Source organism: Stegostoma tigrinum, chromosome 24 (genome assembly GCF_030684315.1).
Source record: "Stegostoma tigrinum isolate sSteTig4 chromosome 24, sSteTig4.hap1, whole genome shotgun sequence".
Lineage (NCBI taxonomy): Eukaryota > Metazoa > Chordata > Chondrichthyes > Orectolobiformes > Stegostomatidae > Stegostoma > Stegostoma tigrinum.
The window spans coordinates 42,056,013-42,079,620 of NC_081377.1; the positions used below are offsets into that span (position 1 = coordinate 42,056,013).

Here is a 23,608-nt window from a genome sequence, read left to right on the forward strand (position 1 = left end):
CTGAGGGATAAATACTAGCCGGAGCATGGATGAAAATTCCCAGCTCTGCCTCAAACAGTACCATGGGATCTGTTACCTCCATGCAAAACCCTCGTTGGCTGATTGGGATTGAGTGTAGCAGTTTCTCCCTATTTTTCTTTTCCAGAGGTGTATACTTGCTGTTGTGGTCACTAAGTTGATCAGTGTCCAAGTTGGACAGTGGAATTTGTATTCCTACCATCCTATTTGCCACTGATGATGTTGAGTCAAATCTTCAGCCACTGCTACAAACTGAAGACCGCTGCGTCTTAGCCACGATCAGATCTGCTCCCCAAGTGGCTTAGCTGGTAACGGTATTGAGCAGGTGAGCCGCACAGGTAAGGGAGATCTCAGAAAGTTAGATCTCTTCAGTGCTGAGCTTAGTCAAGGCAGCAGCGAATGCTGTGTTTGGACCCTACCCTGCAGCTTCAGAAGTGACAAATATGCCAGGATTTCTCAGCCGAATCAAGTGGCATTCCCCATTCTCCCCCTACCAACCTCCGAGAAAATAAACAATGCGCGTGGGCAAGATGTGCCTCCATGGATAAATAATCGACCAGCACTGTCTCACGAAGCATGAAAACTTGATTGAAATTCTGGAGAGTGGCAGCTGTAGAAAATCTAACCTCGCAAGGACCTCAGGAGAAAAATAGTGGAGAAAATTAAAAGTAATTCTTACACAAAAACAAGAGATTAAGAGCAGGCATAAGCCACACAGGCCTCAAGCCTGTTCTGCTGTTGGTAAGATGTTGGTTGAATGTTTACATCAACTTTACTTTCCTTTCCCGACCCCATTCCCCTGATTCCTTAGAACCTGGATATATATCAGTCTCCCATCTCGTATATTATTGATGTCCATGTATGTGAGATAGAGAATGCAACAGAAGTTGCTCTTCATCTTAGTCCTGAATGATTGACCTTCTATTCTAAGAGATTGATGCTTCGCTCCACATGCTGTCAAATCTTACATTTCTCTTCCCTCTCTGCCTTCGTCTAGGTGTCGCTTCATTCTACAGCTCTGAATGGTTGGTGTATGAATTGCAACTTCCTCTTGATTTTACAGTATTACATATTTGGTCTGTTGCTCTCGTCCACACAGCACACTGCCTGAGAACCATCGTTTGTTTCATTTCGTGTTACTTTGTGAGCGTCAGTGCAAATTGTATCCATTTATTATATAAAAGGAATTATCTTTCGTTCAGGTCTCCTAACATAAGCCTGTATAGATTTTAGAGTTAAGTTTTGGAATCTTGGATTTTTCTACAGTGACATGAAATCAAAGTAACATATTGTAATGGAATTAGCAAGGATCATGTGGCATACATTTGGGACATCGAATGTAAAACCAATTGTTCATTTTGAAAAGTTCCTGTCTCCCAACGTTCTTATGTTTATGGCAAACTGTACTTTTCCTTTGACACTACCTCTGCAAAATGTGGCTTTAACAGTGTACTACTTCATTTTTGTTTAGACTCCTGTGTCTGATTCAAGTTTCTCCTGATGTTTTCTTTTATACCTCAGTATATTGCAGGTGCAGGGTTGGAAGGATTGCATTTTTCTGTTTAGTTTATGCACTGTTAAACTCAGTGTGAAACTGGGACTGCAAAAGTTTATTTCATGTTGTTGAGAGATGTAACTTCTTATTTTTTACACAAGGGTGGAATTACTTGACTTTGTTTAGAAAATGCAGTCACATTATTGCCATAAAGAAACAACAATCAGGGAATTTGGGACTGTACTCTTTCATGTTTCCATTCATTGCAAGCAAGTGAATTACAGCTGATTTTGTAGTTTGGGAGCAGACCCTTCAAAAAGCAGCTGCATTATATTAGCTTAGCACTTCAGCCTTGTTCCAGCAATTAATTTGATAAGTACCTAGGTTAGAACCAGCATTGAAAGGCCTGTCTCAGAAGTTCCCCAGTTTAAAAAGGAGGTTGTAATTCGCTAAGACACCCACATATTTTCCACAGCTTGATGGAGTCAGAGCTGCTTGCTTTACTCAGCAGTCATATTGGCATTCACACACAGAAGAAAGAATGATCCCATCATCGTCTGGTTCCTGCTTGAGTTCTTGCTCTGGATTCATGGCTGGAACTGGATGAAAAATCCCGAAGAACCGCACCAAAGAGGTCACTTTAAGAGTATGGTTAAATGCTCCTCTTCACCTTTAGAATTGTTTTGAGACGTTGTTCCCAACTCATTCCCATGGACTTTAAGTCAGTTTAGAATACATTGCAATTTATGCTTTTGTTATGTCACCCCAGCATACTTGGCTTGACAGGGTAGATGCTGAAAGGCAGTTTGCCCAGGTTGAGTAAGCTGGAAATTAAATGGGACAACCTCAGGATAAGGAGTCGACAATCTGGGACTGGATGAGGTGAAATTTCTTCTCCCGAGAAGTTTTCAATCTTTGGAATTCTCTGAGCATCACGAGATCTCTGTAGATGTCTCTGAACTTGTTCAAGACCAGGGTTGATAGATTTTTGCGAATCAAGGGATATGGGGGAATAGTCCATGTTGGTGGCATTTTTTTCAGTCGGCCACTTCCTTACTGGAAGACACAGCAAACTTGGCTTCAGCTTGTATTTCTTTGGTAACATTAGATTTTATTTATTTATTCTTGGGACGTGGTCATCGCTGCCTGTTCCTAATTGCCTCAAGGGCAGTTAAGTGTCAGCCACATTGCTGACAGTCTGGAGTCATGTGGAGACCAGACCCAGTAAGGATGGCAGTTTCTCTTGCCAGAGGATATTCATGAATCAGATAGGTTTTTCCCAACCGTCAACACTGTCATCATTATCCTCTTAACTCTAGATTCTTAAAAATTGATTACAAAATTCCACCATCTGACGTGGTGAAATTTGTACCTAGGTCCTCACTTCAGTGCCCGTATCTCTGGCTTAATAGTTCAGCAATAATACCCACCAGGCCATCCCCTCCCCTGGAGTTTGATGCTGAAGTAATGGTGGTGACTAATGATGAGGTTCAGCCTGATACAAGAGTGGAATTGTGAACAAGCTCGCTTACATTGATGATAACCAACAACTCAAACGGATGGTATCCGGGAAGCCCAATCTTGATCACCTTGGTTTACTCTAATTTGGGTAGATGCAACACTTGGCAGCTTAAAACCAGCAAACTTATGGCAAAACAGCAACATATGTTGTCTGTGGTTAGACCCCTTCCCTGGCACTTTAACACAAGTATCTGAACCTATCAATGCAAAATACCCATTTAACAACATACAACAGGACAGGGTCTGTATTTCCCCTCGTTCCATGGTTAATTAAGCATTAACCAAGTGGGAAGAGCCATAGCTGTAGACTGAACGTTGTGGAGTGCAAGTGGGTATTTATCATAACCACAAGCTGTACCAAACTTGAAATGAAACTGTGCCTGCTTTTATAATTCATCATGGAAAGAAACTCTTGATTCATATAATCTTGCAATAAAGATGAATGGAAGTATTGTACAGTTTTGAAATGTGTGATTTTTTTTCATCTCCAAGAGCATTTTTCAGTTGATATTATTTTTATAAGTTGGGTTTGCAGATCAGTTTTGTGGCACCAACTTGTCATTCTGTGCTCTACAGAATGAAATATGAGTCCTGCGTGCAGATCATATTAGCATCAACACTTAGAATATGTCAGAGAAGATCAAAGTTTAAGTAGTCATTGGTTTGGAACAGACTTTTATGACCTGCTGGTAACAGGGTTTGTATCTTTTCACTATCTATAACACAGTTATTAACTCAAAGCATCAACTGGTTATACCATAAGTAATCAACCCTCCAAATACCGCATAGAATCACAGAGAACATGGAATACAGTAACAGGACAAAACAGCCCTGTTTTGGTTGTGCTCTAGTCAAACGTCCTCCAATCTTTCCTTATCTAACTCAGCATAGCTTCTTTCCTTCCTCCCTTGTGATTTTCTATTGTTCCCTTTAATTGTTTCCCTCCAATTTATCTCAAATACTCTGTTGGTGAATGTCACATTCTACCTGTCTGAGTAAAGAAGATTTCTTACACATTTCCTATTTCTTAGCGAAGATATGTGCGTACTCACAGTTTGAGTTATAAAAAGTTCTGTTTGGAGCCCATCGAATAGTCTTTTTATCACATGAACAATCAATATAGCTCACTAGAGGAATGTTCGAGCATGTCACATTCCCAATTCTGATACAAACCAGATCTTATTTTCCAATGATGTTTAAGAACCTGACCAGACTATGTTTGGCTATACAAGTAAAATTTCTGCTGCACAAGTGCAAGACAATGGCTAATTCTCATCTAGAGAGAGTCTTAACCAACTTCACTTATGCTGAATGGCACTACTGAATTCTCCACTATCAACTTGTTATAATGTGGGGGGAGTGTTACCATTGTCCAAAACTGAACTCTATTAGCTTCTTAAATACTGTGCCTACAAATTCAGATCAGAGGCCTGGAATTTTGCGTCAATTCTCACTACTCTTGTCCACCATCCCTACCGGCAAAGTTGTCATAGCATTACTGCCCCAACTCCTGGCATGAGTGCATCTCCACTAACACAAAGCAACCCACTTGATTGGTATCTCATTCATTCAGCACTTTAAATCTTTACTGTTCCTACCAGCAAGACTGCAATCTAATCCATCTTCATGCAGATATTTTTCAGTCAGCCTGTTCAGAGATGTTATTACACACCTCTGGAACAGGTGGGACTTGAATGAGGGGGCCAGTCAAAGCCAGAGGTAGGGACACTAACATTGCACTAAAAAAGCCTATCTGCAATCCATGTATGATTGTTAGCCTTGACATCCGATTGTAACTGCATCTCCAGCCTCTCAAACAACAAGTAACCTTCAGAATGTATACAGCAATTCACCAAGGCTCCTAAAACCCTCTTATCTCTTCTTTCTTTGCCAACTCTGCCCTCTTTCACATCATTGGTTCCCATTACCGCAACATTGGTGGCTGTGCTTTTACCTCTAGAACATAGGCTCGGAATTCGTTCCCTAAACCTCTCCATCTTCTCCATAAGTCAATTTGAAAATCAACCTCATTGGCTAAGCTTTTGGTCACCTCTGTATAATATCTGCATCGTCTATGGCATTTTATGACAGCCATCTTGAGATGTTTTGCTGTGTTGAAGCTATAAATTCAACAAATTAAGCTGGAAAACTACAGAATGCATCTCAACTTGTCTAGAGTTTCTTTTGCTCCCGAATATGCTGGGACACTCGCTTTTCGTATTAGCATCACGGGGAAAAGACTAAACCCACTGAGGGTGTAACAAGTTGAACCATACTTGTACGAGTTGCTGCAGCATTGAAGTGGAAAGGAGGGAATTCAGAGTCTCAAACACCATCTTTGGACTGTCATTCCCCATTATCAATAATGACAAAGCTGGATGCAACTCTCAATGAAGTCTGGAGCATCACATTAATGCTTTGAGGACTATTGAGAATTTCAGGTCTGCAGCAGAGGTTTTATTGAACTGTCTTTTCTGAGTTGCTTGTTTTAAGGCTGTTTCCCCAAACACTGCAGTAAGATTTTCAGTTAGGGTTGGCAGCTGTGCTCTGGGATGGCCTGATCTCCCGTGCAGTTAAATAACGCAGCACAGATTTGACACTGCGATCTTGTCTGAATTCATTGCCTGTAGTTCTTGCTGCAACTGTTGCAGTTCCAGGATTGACTGTTGCTGCTGACGAAGTTCCTCTTGCAAACGGTGTTCCTCTTTGACTAAGCTGTCGATGGTATCTTGCAGTTTCTTGACTTCCACTGTCCATTTCTTGGGAGCAAACGAAATGAGAATGATAATGGAATGGCATAAAATAAACTCAAGCAGGCCGCTTGGCCCATCAAGTGCATGCCACATGGAGTTCTCCACCTCCTCCCTCATCTAAAGCTCAATATAACCCTTGATTCTGTTCTCCCACACAAACATAACTGGGCTTTCATTCACTTCAAAGCAAATTCAACTGCTCCCTTGGTATCAGGCTGTCCCTACTCATTGAAATAAAATATTAGAAATCTGAAACAAAAACAAAGTTCTGGAAGTACTCAGCAGGTCTGGCAGCATACTAGGAGAGACAAACTTAATATTTCGGATTGAAAACAACTTCTTCTGTTTGGGGAGATGAGATGATGGCATTGTGACATTAGCACTTATAGAAACCATTTCATTTTAGACTGTGAGCTAAAACAAACAAAGAAGAAACAAAGAAACCTACAGCACAGGATTCTGGGAGAAGATAGTGCTTTGAACTAAGAAAACTGGAAGAATAAAATAAAAGCAAATACCATGGAAGCTGGAAATCTGAAACAAACCGAGAAAGTGCTGGAGAAATTCAACTGATCTGGCTACATCTGTGAAGAGAGAAATAAAGTTAATTTTCGACTCCATTACAACTCTTCTTGATAAGACCATAAAAAATTGGAGTAGGCCATTCGACCCCTCAAGCCTGTTCCATCATTCATTGGGATCATGACTGCTCCCACATTCTTCTTTTCCACCTTCATGCCCTATCCCCATAACCCTTGATTCCCAACTGATCCAAAAGCTGTCTCTACCTTAAATAAGCACAAAGACTGACTCCTCAGCTCTCCGTGGAAAGGAGTTCTAAAGACTCATAGCCCTCAGAGAAGAAATTCCTCCTCAATTCAGTCTTAAATTGGTGCACCTTTACTCGAGACTACACCCTCTGGTCCTAGACTCTCCTCTGAGGGGAAGCATCCTCTCAGCAGTTACCCTATCAAGCATCTTAACAATCCTATAGGTTTCGATGAGATCATTGCTTATTCTTCTAAACTGCAGTGAGTAGAATCCCACCCTGATATGGATAATCCGTCCATACCAGGAATCATCCACAAGAACCTTCTCTGAACTGCCTTCAGTGAAATGCTATCTTTCCTTAAATAATGGGACCAAAACTGGTTGGTCATTTTATTAGTTAACAAGATATCAGACTATTTTTTTTCTACCCAACATTTCCTGGGTAACTAGGCAAGTAACCAGCTGAGATGTCAGAATTGAAGATGGTCCCAGGGAATGGGAGAGTTTCTTATTGGTTGTTCAAAGTTCACAAGCAAGCCCCTCAGAGTCTGGGTTTGTTGGGATATCTGGGAGATTTCAACGTTAGTTGGTTCGGTTTCCCATTTTCTAAAGACTAGAAAATCTAGACCTTTGTGAACACCAATATAAAGCACTCATTAAGTATTTCAGTTTTGCTCAGTGCTGGCATTTTTCTCCCTTTCAGCCCCGGGAGATTCCACTCAACCTATTTACATGGTGCTCAAAGGTTCTCGGCTTCTACTTTATGTTAACTGTCACTCTTTTCTCTCATTTTCTCTTGCTTAGTAACATATTCCTCTTCACTTCCCCTCTATCTGGTCTGGTTCTGAAATGAAGAATTCACCTGGCATGGATCTTACAGGCCCACCCTCTACCTTTTTAACAAAAGAATTCATCATAATAGCTTCTTTATCATCCAATGAGCCCTGTTTTTGGTCCTGCTGTTTTTTTTCTCCCCCCCCCCCCCGCCCCAATTGATGGAACGTACATAGACTGCAACTGAAATATCACTTTCTCAAAATTTATCCATCTTATGTTACAGCTGTTTCCTGTTGGCCTGTGCTTTCCTATTTTTAACACGCTTGTTAGATTACCTCTCAATCCATCAAAGTTCACCTTCCAACTTAAGTGTGCTACTTTAGGTAGTTGCTTACTCTCCTCTATTGCTACCCTGAACAACGTTATATACAATGACCACTCTTACTCAAATGCTCCCCCACAAGGCAAGTTGTGCCATGGAAGGCTCCTGAACACGGCTCTGAAATTCACTCATTGCACTTCAACATTATCCCCATCAATAGTTGGGTATTGAAATCACCGCAATTTCAACAGTGTATAATTGTTACATATTCCTGATTTCCCTGCTCGTTTTCTCTCTCTCTATCTCTTTGAAACAATTAGGATAGCCTAAGCTACATCATCATTCTCTTTTTACTTCTTAACTCCAATCAAATGAATTACATCGTTTGACTCTCTCAGGTCAAACTCTGTTTCCAACACTACAATGCCTTCCCAACACATTACACCCTCTACTTTTTTCTCCTGCCCAATCATTTATGAACATTGTATCCTTGATTTTAGGTATGAAATATCATCATTATTAAGCCAAGTATTGCTATGTATTTCAGTATTGCCACTTCACCATACCCCCATATGCCTCTGTGACTGGAGCTCACTGACCTTATTCAACACACTTTGTGTATTTACCTGCATTTTAGACCAGTCTTTGTATCCATTCTAGCCCTCAGTCTCCTCCTATTAATATGATACTACTTCCTCCCCTGGTATTATCCAACACTCCCCATTCCTTTATGAATGTCATTCCTGTTTTCTGTTATTATATGTTGGTTTTCCAGCCCACTCTGACAATTTGGTTTAAACCCTGCCGAATCATATGAGTGAACCTTGCACAATTATCCCAGTGCTACAGCAGTGCAACCCATTCGTTTTAATTAGATGCTTCCTGCCTTAGAACCAATCTCAATGTCCTTTGAAGCCGAAATGCTTCATCTTGCACCACGCCTCATGCCACCTCTTCATTCTCACTCTGCTCCTACTTCTACTCTCAGAGTTTCCTGGCACTGGGAGTAATCCAGAGATTACTAGCGTTGAGGTCCTACTGTTTAACTTGACCCCAGTTTCTGAAAATCAGACAACAGGACTTCAATGGCTGTCCTTACCTTGTCCAAGGTACTGATGTCCATCACTCTGCAGAATATTGCCCATCTGTAATGTCCTTTATACTGGCATCAAGACAAGATTTGATGGGCCAAAGGGCCTCCTCTGTACTGTATGATTCTATGATGCTGTGACACACCGTGGCAGCTACATAAACACCTGTGCAAGCAGCAACTATGGAATCTTCTGTGACAACCATGTTTCTAATCTTAGCTGATCCCCTTATGCAGTCCCTTGCCCACTACTGCAATTGTCTGGACTGCACTGTCTCAAAGTGCCATCACTCTCAGTTGGTGAAAGCAGAGTACTGGTTAGGAAGTGGTGATGGGTGATGTAACGAAAGGTTTCCCAAACACACACAACCTGACAATGAAGGCATGGTGACTTGGGTGAGATAGAGCCTTCATTTCCACTTTTGCTTCTTATGAGTTTATTCATGCACAAGATACACCTGAGTTGGAATTCCTAGATTTTCCACAACTTGGTATTTTGCCTCTTCTCAAGTCAGATTTATTTTTACTTTAAAAAAAGTTGGAAAATCTCAGCAGGTGTGGCAGCATCTGTGGAGAGAAATCAGAGTTAATGTTTCACGTCCAGTGACTCTTCCTCAGAACCATTCAGAAAATTCTCACCACACCTGGTGAGATTCCCAAAAATGCCTGTTTTTGTTTCTGATTTCCAGTATCCACAGTTCTTTCAGTTTCTTATGTATTCTTGTTACTTTGTCCACTTTGATATGCTTCAGTTATCCTACTGTCAATGTATCTTAAGTATACTTTCTCCTTGCTTTATTTTCTCCCCAGCATATTCATTTATCGGTCATTAACTGAAGTTGTATACTTAGATTCTTTTATAGAGAAGTGAAGATGGCATTCAACCAAGGTCATGTCTGTTGAATCCCATGTCTTTTCTGACTTTAGCTGTGTTGCAAAATAAATGTTAAACAGGTAGAGCTCCCCTGTCCTTCAAATAGTGGCAGTGCAATCTTTCTCATTTCCTGAAACAATAGGTCATGGCCTTGATTTAATGTGATTTTCAAGTATCTATTAAATAAACCTAAGTACATGATTTGGCATGATAGAGATGTACAGCACAGAAACAGAGACTTCGGCCCAAATCGTACATGCCGACAGAAATAAATCTTGTCCCATTTGCCAGCATTTGGCTCATATCCTTTCCCATTCACATACCCATCCAGGTGCCTTTTAAATGTTGTAATTGTATCCACCTCCACCATTTCCTCAGGCAGCTCCTTCCATACACGCAGCACCCTCTGTGTGAAAAAGTTATCCCTTAGGGGCCTTTTAAATCTTTCCCCTCTCACCATAAACCTATGCCTTCTAGTTTCGGACTCCCCCACACTGGGGAAAAGATCTTGTCCATTTACCCTATGACAAAGTCAAACAGTCAGGGCAGGCAGGAACAAAGCAGAGAATGATGTAGGACTGATAAATTAAACTGTATTTACTTCAATGCAAGAGGCTTAACAAGCAAGGCAGATGAACTCAGGGCATGGTTGGGAATATTAGACTGGGACATCATAGCTATTACAGAGACATGGCTCAGAGGGGAACAGGACTGGCAGAATAATGTTCCAGGGTGTAGATGCTATAGAAAAGTAGAAAGGAGGGGGGCAAGAGAGAAGGGGAGTTGCGTTTTTGATTAGGGATAACATTATGACTCTACTTAGGGTGGACATTCCTGGGAATATGTCCAGGGAAGTTATTTGGGTTGAAATGAGAAAAAAAGAAAGGAATGATCACCTTTTTGGGATTGTGCTGTGGATCTCCAGTAGTCGGCAGGAAATTGGGAAATAAATCACATCTCAGACTTGAGATAATGACTCAAAATAAATGAATATGGTGGGGAGAAGATAAAGCAAGGTGAATGTTTACTTAAGATACACTGAGAGTAGGACAAGTGAACATTAAATGGGACAAAGTAGGAAAAATAAATCTAACTTGGGAAGAGGGACAATGCCAAGTTATGGAAAATCTAGGAATTCCTAGCTCAGGTATAATTTGTGAATGAATAAACAGAAAGGAAGCAAAACTGGGAATAAAGGTTCTGTCTCATGTGAGTCACCATTCCTCTAAGTCAGACTATGATAGTTTGGGAGACTTTTCAAAACATCATCCATTCTCAACTCAGAATATTATTAAGTGGAATAAGAACTTTTCTTAAAAGGAATTTACATGGCTAAACCCAATGTGGATCACTAGAACGAAGGTGAAATGCTCCTGTAATAATTCACCCAAAGTTGTGCATTACCTGTCTGCACCATTCCTGAATGGAACTTCCTGATAGTGGACCTTGGATGCTACCATCTCGACGAATGTACACTTCACCCTGGTCAGTCTCATACAGTAACACGTCACCATCCTTCTTAGGTGGATGCACAGTTAACCTCATAACTTTTAGAAACATCCCGGTGTCCCCATCCTTGATGACTGGAAGGAAGGTGATAGAGTAGGAATTGGGGAAGAGTGGTGGTTTAAACCCTTTCACAATTGAATCTATCAGAAGTCTAACCCGATCTTCATCTTTGTGATTACATTCGACACCGCAAACGGTGCCATCATCGTTCACACCTACAAACAGACTACCTCCTTCACTGTTCAGAAATGCACAGACGTATTTCCTAACATGGTTCTTCAGAGCCACATTCAGGTATTCTCCTCCTCCTCGCTTGAATTCAACATTCCTTGTCTCACTCCCCATAAGTGCCCCATAAAATAAGCGCTCCTGCCCAGCAATCTCCCCACCGATGATGGCGCTGTCTGACTTGGTACCACTCAGAGGAGTTGATAAATGATCCATAACTTTGTTTGCCAGGTAGCTGGATTTCCCTGTGGTGTATCCCAATGTGTCATGTGTTTGTTCCAGTCTCCTCTTGTCCTTTTGTCCTTGACTGTGGAACTCATACTTTGACGTATCTGGAGAACTGTTCTGGGAATAATCAAAATACAAAGGTAAGTACAAGACCAACATTGCTGCAGGTCGTGTTGTTTACATTTTAGATACCAACTTAAGGTGGGATTGATGGATGTTGCAATTGTATGATAAAATTGTAATTTTCTTTAAAAGTTCTCAAATGCTCTTTCAACATAAATGTAAACGTTCAGGATAAATTTCTTCCACAGCTTGGGCACATAAAGCTAGGAAAAATAAACTGAAATATAAAAGGCATTGCTGTTGACTATCATATGAGGAGATGTTGTGACGCCTAGACCACTATTCATTTGAATATTGAAGAATGAGAAGTGACCTTATTGAAACATGCAAGATTCTTAGAGGGTTGACAGGGTAGATGCCGAGACATTGTTTCCCTTATAGCAGAATTTAGTACCACAGGGCATCATCTTAGAATAAGGGGTCACACATTTAAGACTATGAGGAGAAGGAATTTCTTCTCTCAGAGGGTGGTATAACTGTAGAATTTTTTACTACAGAGGGCTGTTCACTTTGGATCAGTAAATTTACTCAAGGTTGACATAGGTTTTTAATCAGGAAGGGAATCAAGGGTTATGGGGAGTAGGAAGGAAAAAGATGTTGAGGATTATCAGATCAACCACGATCTCATTGAATGGCAGAACAGGCTTGATGGGCTGAATGGCCTAAATCTGTACTTATGTCTTATGGTCTTATGGTAATCAGGGAAACCGGAATAGAAATGTAATTTTCTAATTCCATACAAGGCCAACATTGCTACAGGTCGTGTTGTTTACGTTTTGGATACCAACCGAAGGTGGGATTGATGGATGTTGCAATTGTATGATAAAATTCGATAGGATTCAATCAGGATAGACCATAGATGGAAGATGTGGATTGAAAACTTCATCATATAATAGGGAAGTTTGAACAAGTCTGGCAAGGGGGCAGAAACCAGAGCAGTAGGCATGCATGTGGAGTGATTGAGGACAAAGTGGAGATTAAATCAAGTCAGTCTAATAAGAAGAACGAGCACGACCAGGTGATTGAGCACAGCACTTTGAAGTGTAGTTATTTTAATGCAAGGCAGATGTGTTTAGAGCCTGGGTTAGTACATGGCACTATAATGGTGAGAGAAGGGCAGGATTGGCAGTTTGAATTTCTATGGTTTAGATGTTTCAGGTATGATAGAGAAGGTTTAAAATGGCCAGGGCAGTTCCTTTACTGAGTAAGGGGAATGTCACACCTGTACTTAGAGAGGACAACTTGGAGGCTGATTCAACAAGGCCATGTGGGGAGAACTTAGGAATAAGAAAGGTGCATTCACTATAATGGGGTTATACTGTAGGCCTCCCAATAGTCAGTGGGAGATAGAAGAACAAATATGTAAGCAGATCATGGAAAGATGTAAAAACAACAGCGCTGTTTCTGGAGGGTGATTTTAATTTCCCCAATATTGACTGAAATTCCCTTAGTGCCAGGGCTGAGATGGGGAGAATTTGTTAAGTATAGTCAGGAGGGTTTCTTGAAACAATATATAGGTAGTCTAACTGGGGTAAGGACTATGTTAGACCTTTAATTGTTGAATGAGCCTGACCATGTGATCAAAGTTTCAGTGGGGAGTATTTTGATAACAGTGATCATAATTCCATAAGTTTTAAGATAGTTATGGATAAGTTTAAGATTAATCCTTGGGTGAAAGTGTTAAATTTTGGGAAGGCTAATTACAACAGTATTAAACAAGAACTGGAGAAATTAGATTGGGGTGGCTGTTTGAGGGTAAATCCACATCTGACATATGGGATAACAAGGTGTGGAGCAGGATGAACACATCAGGCCAGGCAGCATCAGAGGGGCAGGAAAGCTGACGTTTCGGGTATGGACCCCTCTTCAAGAAGAGTTTTTTAAAGGGAGTTGATCAGAGTTTAGGATCAGCATATTCCTATCAGTCTGAAAGATAAGGATGGCAAGATTCAAGAACACCGGATGATGAAATTTTGAAGGTTTAGTCAAAAAGGAAAAGAAAGCATATGTAACATTTATGAAACTGAAATCAAACAAGGCACTTGAGGAATATAACAGAACAAGAAAGAACATAAACAGGGAATAATCAGGAGGGCTAAAAGGGGCCATAAAATGTTCTCGGTAATTAAGATTAAAGGAGAATTCCAAGGCATTTTATATGCAAATTAGGAGCAAGAGGGTAGCTAGAGAAAGGGTTGGTTCACTCAAGGACAAAGGAGCGAGTTTATGCATGGAACCATAGTAATGGATAAGGTCCTTAATGAGTTTTTCACATTGTTATTCATCAGGGGAAAGGATAGGGATGATGGGAAGGTTAAGCAATGGGAGGTTTATACTCTAAGGCATGTAATATTAAAGATGTAGAGATGTTGGGTGTCTTGAAAGATATTAAGGTAGATAAGTCCCCAGGCCTGATGGGATCTATCCCAGAATATCAAGAGAGGTAAGGGAGGAGATTGCCGGGTTTTTGACAGAGATTTTTGTGTCTTCTATAGCCACTGGCAAGGTCACAGGAGGATAGCCAATGTTGTTCCCTTTGTTTCCGAAGGGCAACGGGGATAACCCAGGAAATTTGTGGCCAGTTAGCCAAATGATTTTTTTCAGGATTTACTTGTATTTGGAAAAGAATGACATAATTCATGGCTTTGCTCATGAAAGTTGTCTCACAAACTTTATTAAGTTTTTTGAGGAAGATGATTGATGAGAGTAAGGCAGTGGATATTATCAACATGGACTTTACTGTAGCATTTAACAAGGTCCCTCATGGGAGGCTGGTCCAGAAGATTAAGGCACATGTAATCCATGTTGAGTTGGCAAGTTGAATACAAAATTGGCTTGGTCATAGGAGACAGAGTGTAGTTGTGGAGGGATGTTTTTCTGACAGGAGGTCTGTAACCAGTGATTTTCTGGTTCTGGACTTCTGTTGTTTGCGATATATATATATTGGTTTGAAAATTGGTGGAGTTGTAGATAGTGAGGAAGGTTGCCAAAGGATACAGCAGGATATAGATCAATTGGAAAGGTGGGCAGAGAAATGGCATATGGAGTTTAACCTGGACAAGGGTGAGATGGTGCATTTTGGGAGATCAAATGCAAGAGGAAAGTATACAGCAAATAGCAGGACCCTTCAAAGCATTGATATACAGAGGGATTATGGAGTACCAGTGCACAGCTCCCTGAAAGTGGCAACACAAATAGATAAGGTGGTAAAGAAGGCATACCCATGCCTGCCTGCATCAATTGGACATTGAGCTTGTTTCCTACAGGGTGAGCAGTCAACCTGCACTGTCCTTTTCCACCAAACCCACAATGGTTTTGTTCTCTAGCAAGTGTGAAATGATTGTGTGAGATAGGTCATAGCCAGTTTTGTCGCTTTTTCCAACCAAACCTGGGAATTGGTGACATTGTGGAAATTTCAATTAATCTCACACTCCAGAGCCAGTGGTTTTAAATCCCACCAACACAATTGGTGGTTCAATTCAATAAACGAAAAATAATCTGGAATTTAGGGCAGTCTCAGCAATGTTAACCATGAATCTCTCATTGATGGTCACAAAAAGCATTTATTTATTCGTTCTTGCGATGGATGTGTATCTGGCCGGGGCAGCATTTGTTGCCCATCCTTAATTAGACTGAAACTAAATGCGTCACTAGAGCCATTAAGTATCAACCACATTGTTGTGCATCTGGAGTGACATGTAGGCCAGACCAGGTGAGAACAGCAGATTTCCCTCCCTGAAGGACATTAGTAAATCAGGTGAGTAATGACAATAATCATTAGTTACATGGTTGCCATTAGTCAAGCTTTTAATCCCAGATTTTTTTCATTGAAACCAAATTCTAGCATCTGTCATTGTGGGATTCTAATACACCCCAGAACATTGGGCTGGATCTCTGGATCTCTAGATTACTGGTCCAATGACATTGCTAGTCCAACAGCTTGACAAATCCTCTTTTGGGAAAGAAATTTGTTGATCATTTAGTCCAAATGTACTCTAGATCTACATACAGCAAGGTGGTTGACTCTTAACTGCTCTCAAAGGCAATTAGAAATTGAAATCAAATGCTGTCTTTTCCACCTACAATCACATCCCAATAACAAGTTAAAAATAATACAAACTTTGTTAAATCACTGCCCTTCTCATTTATATGTGTAATGAGACTTTTTGCAGTACAGCAGAGATAAAATCTGTGCAACAGAGCTGTGCGTCCAGTGTGAATAACTTTGTATTAGAAGTAGGAAATGCATTTGCCACAATGTGACTCAGTGAGCTTGAGTTACTTTAACAGTCTACAGTCAGAATGTGTGTTATTTAAAGCTCACATCAAAATTTGATGCGCCCAGTTAATTCTGCAAAATATCAACGGAAGTTATATGTCAGATTTTATTTTCTTACGAAACAATAAACTGGATTTCATGTTACAAAGCTGATTAAATTATGATACTTTTGTAAGTGCTTAGGTTTGATGACAATAAAATATACCAATATGACGTGAGATTTCATTAAAGTTACATTCAAGCTATTTACACACAGCGTGGATTCCTTAGAGTAACAAATTAATCAAGCTCTCTTTAGTAATCTGTGCTGTTTCTGTCTGACCTATCAAATTCTAATTTAAAGTTAATCATTCAGTATCTACTGTTTTCCCACACTTGATGTGAAAAAATGCGTTCTAAAGTTTTTCTTGAACTAACGTCACCCCATATTCCTTGATTCCAAACTGAGATTCTTCAAGTGATTGGAGTAATTGAGATATGAGCAGTTCATAGAATAAAGGAATCACCAATAGTTCAGCAATTATGTCAAGTCAAGACAAAACATTTATGCAACAGTGGGGAAAAGCAGAATGGTTTATTATTTCCTGACATGCATTCCTTTCCTCTTTCTTGAACAGTATTGTAAACACTAGCCAGCTGGCCCCCCGAACCCTTTGGACAACATATTCCCATTCCAAATCAATTGAGGTTTTCACCTTTCTGATGCCTACTAAATGAAGATGGGAGGAGTTAAATGAATATGATTCCAAATGGATAATGAAATTTCCTTTACCTTATCAAAAGTGTGATCTGAAAAGTCACGGATATCCCTTGCAACCTTTAGTGTTTTCCCTTTAACTACCAATCCTTCCATATGGTTTTGATCCAAAATGGCAGGATCTTGAAGCTGTTTCAAGATATTTTGAACTCCATTCTCTGTCTTCAGGCGGATAAATGCATGGGCTCGTTTGTGCTTCTTGAAGACTTCAATGTCATGTCTTTGCAGGACAATGTTGATTGCAGCAAGTAAATCCTTCAGCATGTAACTCAGCAGCTCCTTTGAGTAATCTGGATTTAAGTTACCCACAAATAATGACAAACAACGAGCTTTGACATCGTTGTCATCCATTGCTTTTTGCTAAAAAATCATTTTGCAGATTTTCTTGAGGCTTGGAGCAAACACTTACATCTTCAGGACTGTCTGTGGTGTTTCCATTGTCCCACAAGATTTGAAGGTCAAAATTTCTTGCTGGGCTTTCCCCTTAACTAAGGGCAGAATTCTCTACCTGAAAGAAGTTGCACAAAGAAGATAGGTCAGTCAGAACATCATAATCAATGGATACCATTTCCATTCTCCAATGCTCTCAGTGACAAGACCATCAGCTTCCATCATTATCACATCGACCCTCCTACTTCTGCCCATCTATTGCTGTTTATACCTTTGACATGTCGAGGCTCAATTACTCCACTAGTCTTCTAGCTCACCTCCCACATGCCCTCTTCCAGCACGCTACAACTCATCCAGAATTCTAGTTTAAAGGTTCATAGTCCACCCTGCAGCAAATCCTACATTGAATGTAAGAACAATTATGAAACATCTAAACTCTTTAGCTTGTAGAACCATTCAACTAGATCATTGCTAAACTGTGACATAACTCCAGAGGGGCTTTTGCTTCATATTCCTTGATACTTTTGGCTGACAGAAATTTATCAAATAACAATTGGTCCAGGATCAACTGCTGTGAGTAAATGAGGCTTCTAAACTTCACTCCTGAAAGGTTTGGTTTTAATTTTAAACTATGTCCCTAGTCTTAGACTCTCTGTTCGGCAGATATAGTTTCTCTCCATTGCTCTAATCAGCTCTTATAGTCGTGAAAACATCAGTCCATTCAGCCTTTAACCTTCTAAATTCTAAGGAGTACAATCTTAGGTTTTATTAATCATGGGATGGAATTCAATCCCAATTCCCCACTGTCTCAAATATATGACATTTGTCTTCGTCTATAGCTGACGCTATAATCTTGCCCTCTTGTTCGATGAGTCGCCCATCTTGGCATGGTGGAGAGGCTTGTGAGTTCTGATGAATCCTTGAATGATGTCATTGGGAGCTCTTTGCTCCTTGTAGGGCCACTCATGATGACAAGGTGATAGATAAGAGAGTGGTCCCAGACAAAGTGTGTTCAAAAAGTCCTTAATGGCAGAATGTGTGAAAGAAGACCAGCTACATAGATGAAAGGAGGTTAAAATGACACAGTGGTTCCCCAGTCGTCATAGGTTGATACCTCGTCCAAGTCTGATCACCAACTTAAAGTTCCTATGATAAACAAAGTCTGCCAGATTGTATTTGCCAAGTCCTGTAGTGATCAAGAATTGGTCATAGAGACAGGATTGTGAACCTGGGAATTCCTTTTGAAAGATCTGCATACAGTTGGCAGATGCATGAGCAATATCGGACACTTGTGTTGGAACAGAGGTGGTTTTGGGGCATCCAAATGGAGAGAAGGCTAGAAAACTTGCCCAAAATACAAGGCAGTCCCATTTTCTCTTGGAATCACCCTCTACAGGACCACCATCTTTGTGTGCAAGTAAGTAAACTTTAAATTTGCATTGTTAAAATTTTAAAGTTGAAAGTATGAATTTAATAACTGGAGTTACCCAAATATCTCCAGAACATTAGATGCAGTGCCCTCAAAGCTACTTGTCTGCAGTATCGAATTTCTCAGAATGGTGGTGAGGAAAAACCGATTCATTCACAAGGAGTTGTCAAGTGCTGAATCTCAAACTTTATGATATTGAGGTCATCAAGGGTCATTTGTGTGGACAATGGAAAGATAGATACGATAGTCTCCTGAAGAAACCAACTTTTGATTAGTGACATCTATTCCCAGAAAATCTTTTTACAAGCTGGCTGGATCAGTTAGCCAGCCTGAGAGACAGAAAGACTCAAACGCAAAAGACAACAGCTCAGTAAAGAAAGGATCTTGTCTCAAATAAACTCGTAGTAGAGAAGTGGGGCTAGGCATTTACCTACTGATTTGAAAAACCAAGTCAGAACTTTGCTACAGTGGCTTGGTTGTACCTGAACTAGAGCAAAGCCAGAGGCAGCTGTTGCCAGTGGGATGTCACTGTGGAAGTTTATGGTGAAGACATCAATCTCCACATCCCCCAAAGGAAATTGTCACACCCACAGAATGTCAAGCTTCCATCCCAAAAGTCTCAAGCATGAGAGATAATGGGAACTGCAGATGCTGGAGAATCCAAGATAACAAAATGTGAGGCTGGATGAACACAGCAGGCCAAGCAGCATCTCAGGAGCACAAAAGCTGACGTTTCGGGCCTAGACCCTTCATCAGAGAGGGGGATGGGGTGAGGGTTCTGGAATAAATAGGGAGAGAGGGGGAGGCGGAGCGAAGATGGAGAGAAAGCATGCCAAGGGTTTGGATTTTAAATAAAGTTAAGTGCATGCTACCCGTATTTAAAATCGCCTTTCCTTGTGCACGTGTGGCTGTGTGTGAGTGACTGCATGCTATGGTGAATGCAGTGTGCTGTCGAAACCACAACATTTATTCTTCCACTTTCTGAAGTAACAAGAAAACCTGATTTTTGTCTGCTGTTGAAAGTCACAAAACACGAAGAGTTAAAATACTTCTTCTTTGAAGACATATCTATTCGATATCAGTCAAGAGGTGGGAAAAAAAGACCAGGCCACAACCCCTGCCTTTTCAGTAACACAGTGCTGGAGATCACTTAATACATAACAGTTAACTTGTTTTGTATCTATTAAACTTTAAACTGTACACTCCAAGGTATCAGAATTATACAGAGCAATCACAAGAATGTCATTCACTTTTTATTGTTTCAACTGACTGGGAAACTAGGAATTAACAAAAACAGCATCAAATAACTGGTGCTGGTGCAGACATGATGGCCTGAATGGCCTCCAACAGCATGGTAACACCTCTGTGATTCAGTGATTTCCCCCTCCAAAGGGGGTAAGAAGGGCAGGTCAGTCCCAGAGAGAAACTCACTCCCTTCGCACAATCTCAGCAATTAAATTCTGCACGAGAAAGCTCATGGTGACCTTCTTGGGAAATCATAGAATCCCTACAGTGTGGAAACAGGCCCTTCTGCCCAACAAGTCCGCACTGACCCTCACAACATCCCACCCCGTCCCATCCCCCTATAACCCACCTAATCTACACATCCCTGAACACTATGGGCAATTTAGCATGGCCAATCCATCCTAACCTGCACATCTTTGGACTGTGGGAGGAAACTCATGCAGACACGGGGAGAATGTGCAAACTCTACTCAGACAGTTCCTGAGGGTGGAATCGGACCCAGGTCCCTGGTGCTGGGAGGCAGTTGTGCTGATCACTGAGCCACCGTTCCACCAACCCAACCCCAATTGGAACCCTTAAGTGGTCAATTACTAGGCACTGAGGGAACTCACCTTGCCCCGGCCCAATCACCTGCCTTCCTGCCAGACAGGAAATGCACATGTAAACTAGGGCAAACTGCCTGCAGGTAGCAGGAGTGGATTTTTCCCAGTCTGGGGTGGAGATGGAGGGCAGGACCTGGCTGTTTTGTCTCCTGGTCATCCCACCCTGATCCCAACATGGCATTACCTCCTGAAATACCACCTGCTCACCAATGAAGCCCTCATGGCTGAACAGCTAACTTGACCCCAAACCCAAACTGACTCTCTCCATATCCCTAAGGCTGCTGCCCTCTGATTCACTGGGAGCTTCATGCAGGGAGAGACTGCAGCGGTGAGGTTCCTGATTGGGCAGGGAACTTGGGATCACCTGATTGCAGCTTGATCCAAAAGAGTTTTCCTATCGGAGCAGGAAGGGATTTATTGCCCCTGAAGTACCCAGGCCCACTCTACAGCCCAGAGCACTACATGTCTACTCTCAAGGTTAATCAGGTTAGACAGCCCTTGGTGGGGTACTGTACTGCAAACAAATCAATGGGCTAGCACAAACCTACAGAACTGGAGCAAAAATATATCAAAATCAAATTAAGATATCATTTTCCATAATGTCACTCTCCATAATTTTCCATAATGTTCCACAGTCCCAGTGATGCCCAACAGCCAGGTCCCCCACCACCCAACATGGTGTACCCATAGTTAAGGAGTGTGGGACTAAAATGCAACCAAAAATTTAAAAGCAACCTTTTTAAGAAACTGAGAAGGAGCTGCAAATGAAAGCACTCAACGTATTCATGGAATACAGTTTGCGCCAGGCTACAAAAAGCTAGGTAAAAACTGAAAAGTGAGGTTGTTGACTTCCTCACACGAGCTGGCTCGTATTCACTCAGACGTCTTGTCACCATGCGATGTAACATCATCAGTGAGGCCTCCAATGAAGCGATGTTGTTCTATTCCACTGGGAATTTATACAGTCCGGTCTGTTATGGTGAGTTGTGTCATTTCCGGGTTTGTTCTGTATGGGTTTGTATATGGGGTCCAGTTCTATATGTTTATTGATTGCATTATGGTTTGAAAACCATGCCTCTAGGAATTCCCATGCATGTCTATGTTTAGCTTGGGCTATTCTGGTACTTTGCTAAAACCTTAAAGAACTGTGGGTGCTGAAAATCAGAAACAAGAACAGAAATTGCTGGAAAAGCTTAGTAGGTCTGGCAGCATCTGTGGTTAGAAATCAGAGTTAATGTTTCAAGTCGAGGGACCCATCCTCAGAATTGTGTACAAAAACTGTCTATACTCATAACAATTAGGCTTGTTTCTGACAGTTCTAAGCAAAAGATGTAGTTTATTGTCTCACAGGTAGCAGCAGTTCAAGATATTGCTCATCCCAACATTTCAAGAACAAGCTGCAAATAGGTGCTGGTCTAGACACATGCTTCTTGAACAAACAAAAATCCATCTTTCCTTTTCTTAACTACAGGTTATGCTTTAACAAACAATCCACTTTCAAATTACAGCAAAAAAATCTGCTTTTACAAAGCCAAAATGCTCCAATTTTTCTCTTCATTTCTCAAATATTTAGCATTTCCTATGTGAAGTAACATTGAACACATTCCGAGTGCAGCAAGTATCAAATGATTTATTTCATTAAAAACCAAAAAAAAGAGATTTCCATTTGCATTATGCTTTTTTTTTCCCCTTCATTTCTTCAATTTTATTTTGACTTTTTAAGTTTCTATAGCTTCCACCCAAAATGTCTGGAAGCATACAAAACTGAATGACCATCCTCCAGATCCACATAAAGAAGTGTGTCCGCTAGAGGGCTCAGCATGATGCATCATTAGTGGTTCTCATTGTAACAGTTGAGCTAGTACAGAGGGTCTCATAGCATGGTGGTAGTGTCCTTCCCCTAGAGCAAGGAAATCTACGATCAAATCCCACCTGCTGGAGAGGTATATAGTAACAGGTTTGAGCGGATTCATTAGGAAAATGTTTACTTATACTGGAAATTCATTGGGAACTCTGAGGAGGCCAATTTGAAATTAATCTCCCCTGAAAACGCAAGTTCGGCATGTCGAGAGAGATACTGTTTGTAGAGAAATAATTCGCTGAATAATAAGAGAAAGCATAACTTTAAAACACAAAAGGAGCTTTAAAGTAGGCGAAATATTAACCAAGTAGAGACAGAAATGAAACATGAGGGTAACTTTCTGGTTGTGTCGTGTTAGAACAAATCAAATTGTTTGTGTCAAAGAAACGTTGCTACATGTTTTTTTTTAAAACAGCTTTGCCTACAAATGTAGAACTACCTGGGAAACAGATATTTCCCAAACTATATGAAGCTGTTACTACCCCGGACCATTCACCCAGTTTCCTTCGAACCTCCCTGCCGGATGGATCAGAGTTTAAACAGATAAACTTGAAAATCCGATGACATTATCAATTAATAACATGCATCTGATAACATTACTTTCTAAAGTGAGCAAGATCAGAAAATTGCACTTGCACATCCAAGACAGCAAACATACCTTTATCATCGGTGTTTTTTCTCTAACAGTCTGAGTGGTTTTGTTTAATTAACATGATCCTGGTGAGTTGATGTCACAAAGGACGGTGAGATATGATGCAAAATCCTGATGTAAGATCAATACGTGGAGTGCAACTTACACTTAATCAGTTTGTTCAGGATCACCCAGCCGCAGGGACATCCTCAGACAGACGAACCGTTAACGAAGTTGAAACTTTGTGGATAAGTGAAAATAATCAATGTCACGCAGCAGCCTCGTTCGACGGTTCGTTGATGAATTGTCGACTACACTTATCTGTGGAATTGTTAAATAACCTCAGGTCTTGCGGTGCAGTGATAGTGCCCATATCTCTGGTCTGGGAGGCTCAAATTCAACCGCTACCTGCTCCAGAGGTATGTGACTTATTTCTAAGCAGATTAATTATAGGAAATGTCTCTAGTTCCTTCCCAGCAATATTTTCAACTTAAAATCAGTCTTCTGCCCATTTCTTAAGTATGAGTCCAGTTCTAAAGGATAGTAATTTAGTACAGGTATCATCCGCAATTTCTCTCAGCCTCAAAACATACAACAATTTTACAAGGGCAGTTATTAATATTTCACTTGTATAAAAGATAAGATTTATGGGCATTTAGTGAGGCAAAAATTGATTAGCGCTAGTCAGCATGGTTTTGTGCCAGG

At 40.8% G+C, this 23,608-nt stretch overlaps 2 protein-coding genes across 6 annotated transcripts in view; one reads left to right on the forward strand and one right to left on the reverse strand.

Moving 5' to 3' along the window:
* ctps1b (CTP synthase 1b) overlaps positions 1-3,490 on the forward strand; it is a 68,883-nt gene extending 65,393 nt beyond the window's left edge. For all 5 annotated transcript variants that reach the window (XM_048557921.2, XM_048557920.1, XM_048557917.2 and 2 more), the window contains one exon: positions 1,016-3,490. The gene's annotated coding sequence lies outside the window, so the exon portion shown is untranslated. The remainder of the gene's footprint in view (positions 1-1,015) is intronic.
* Positions 3,491-5,571: 2,081 nt separating this feature from the next.
* LOC125464954 (schlafen-like protein 1) lies at positions 5,572-23,173 on the reverse strand. Its single transcript, XM_048557922.1, has 4 exons — positions 22,931-23,173; positions 16,761-17,253; positions 11,026-11,703; positions 5,572-5,793 (listed from the first exon to the last, which is right to left on the reverse strand). The coding sequence occupies exons 2-4, from the start codon at positions 17,094-17,096 to the stop codon at positions 5,608-5,610; spliced, it is 1,200 nt and encodes a 399-aa protein (XP_048413879.1). The 5' UTR covers positions 17,097-17,253; positions 22,931-23,173; the 3' UTR covers positions 5,572-5,607.
* Between the last annotated feature and the right edge of the window lie 435 nt (positions 23,174-23,608).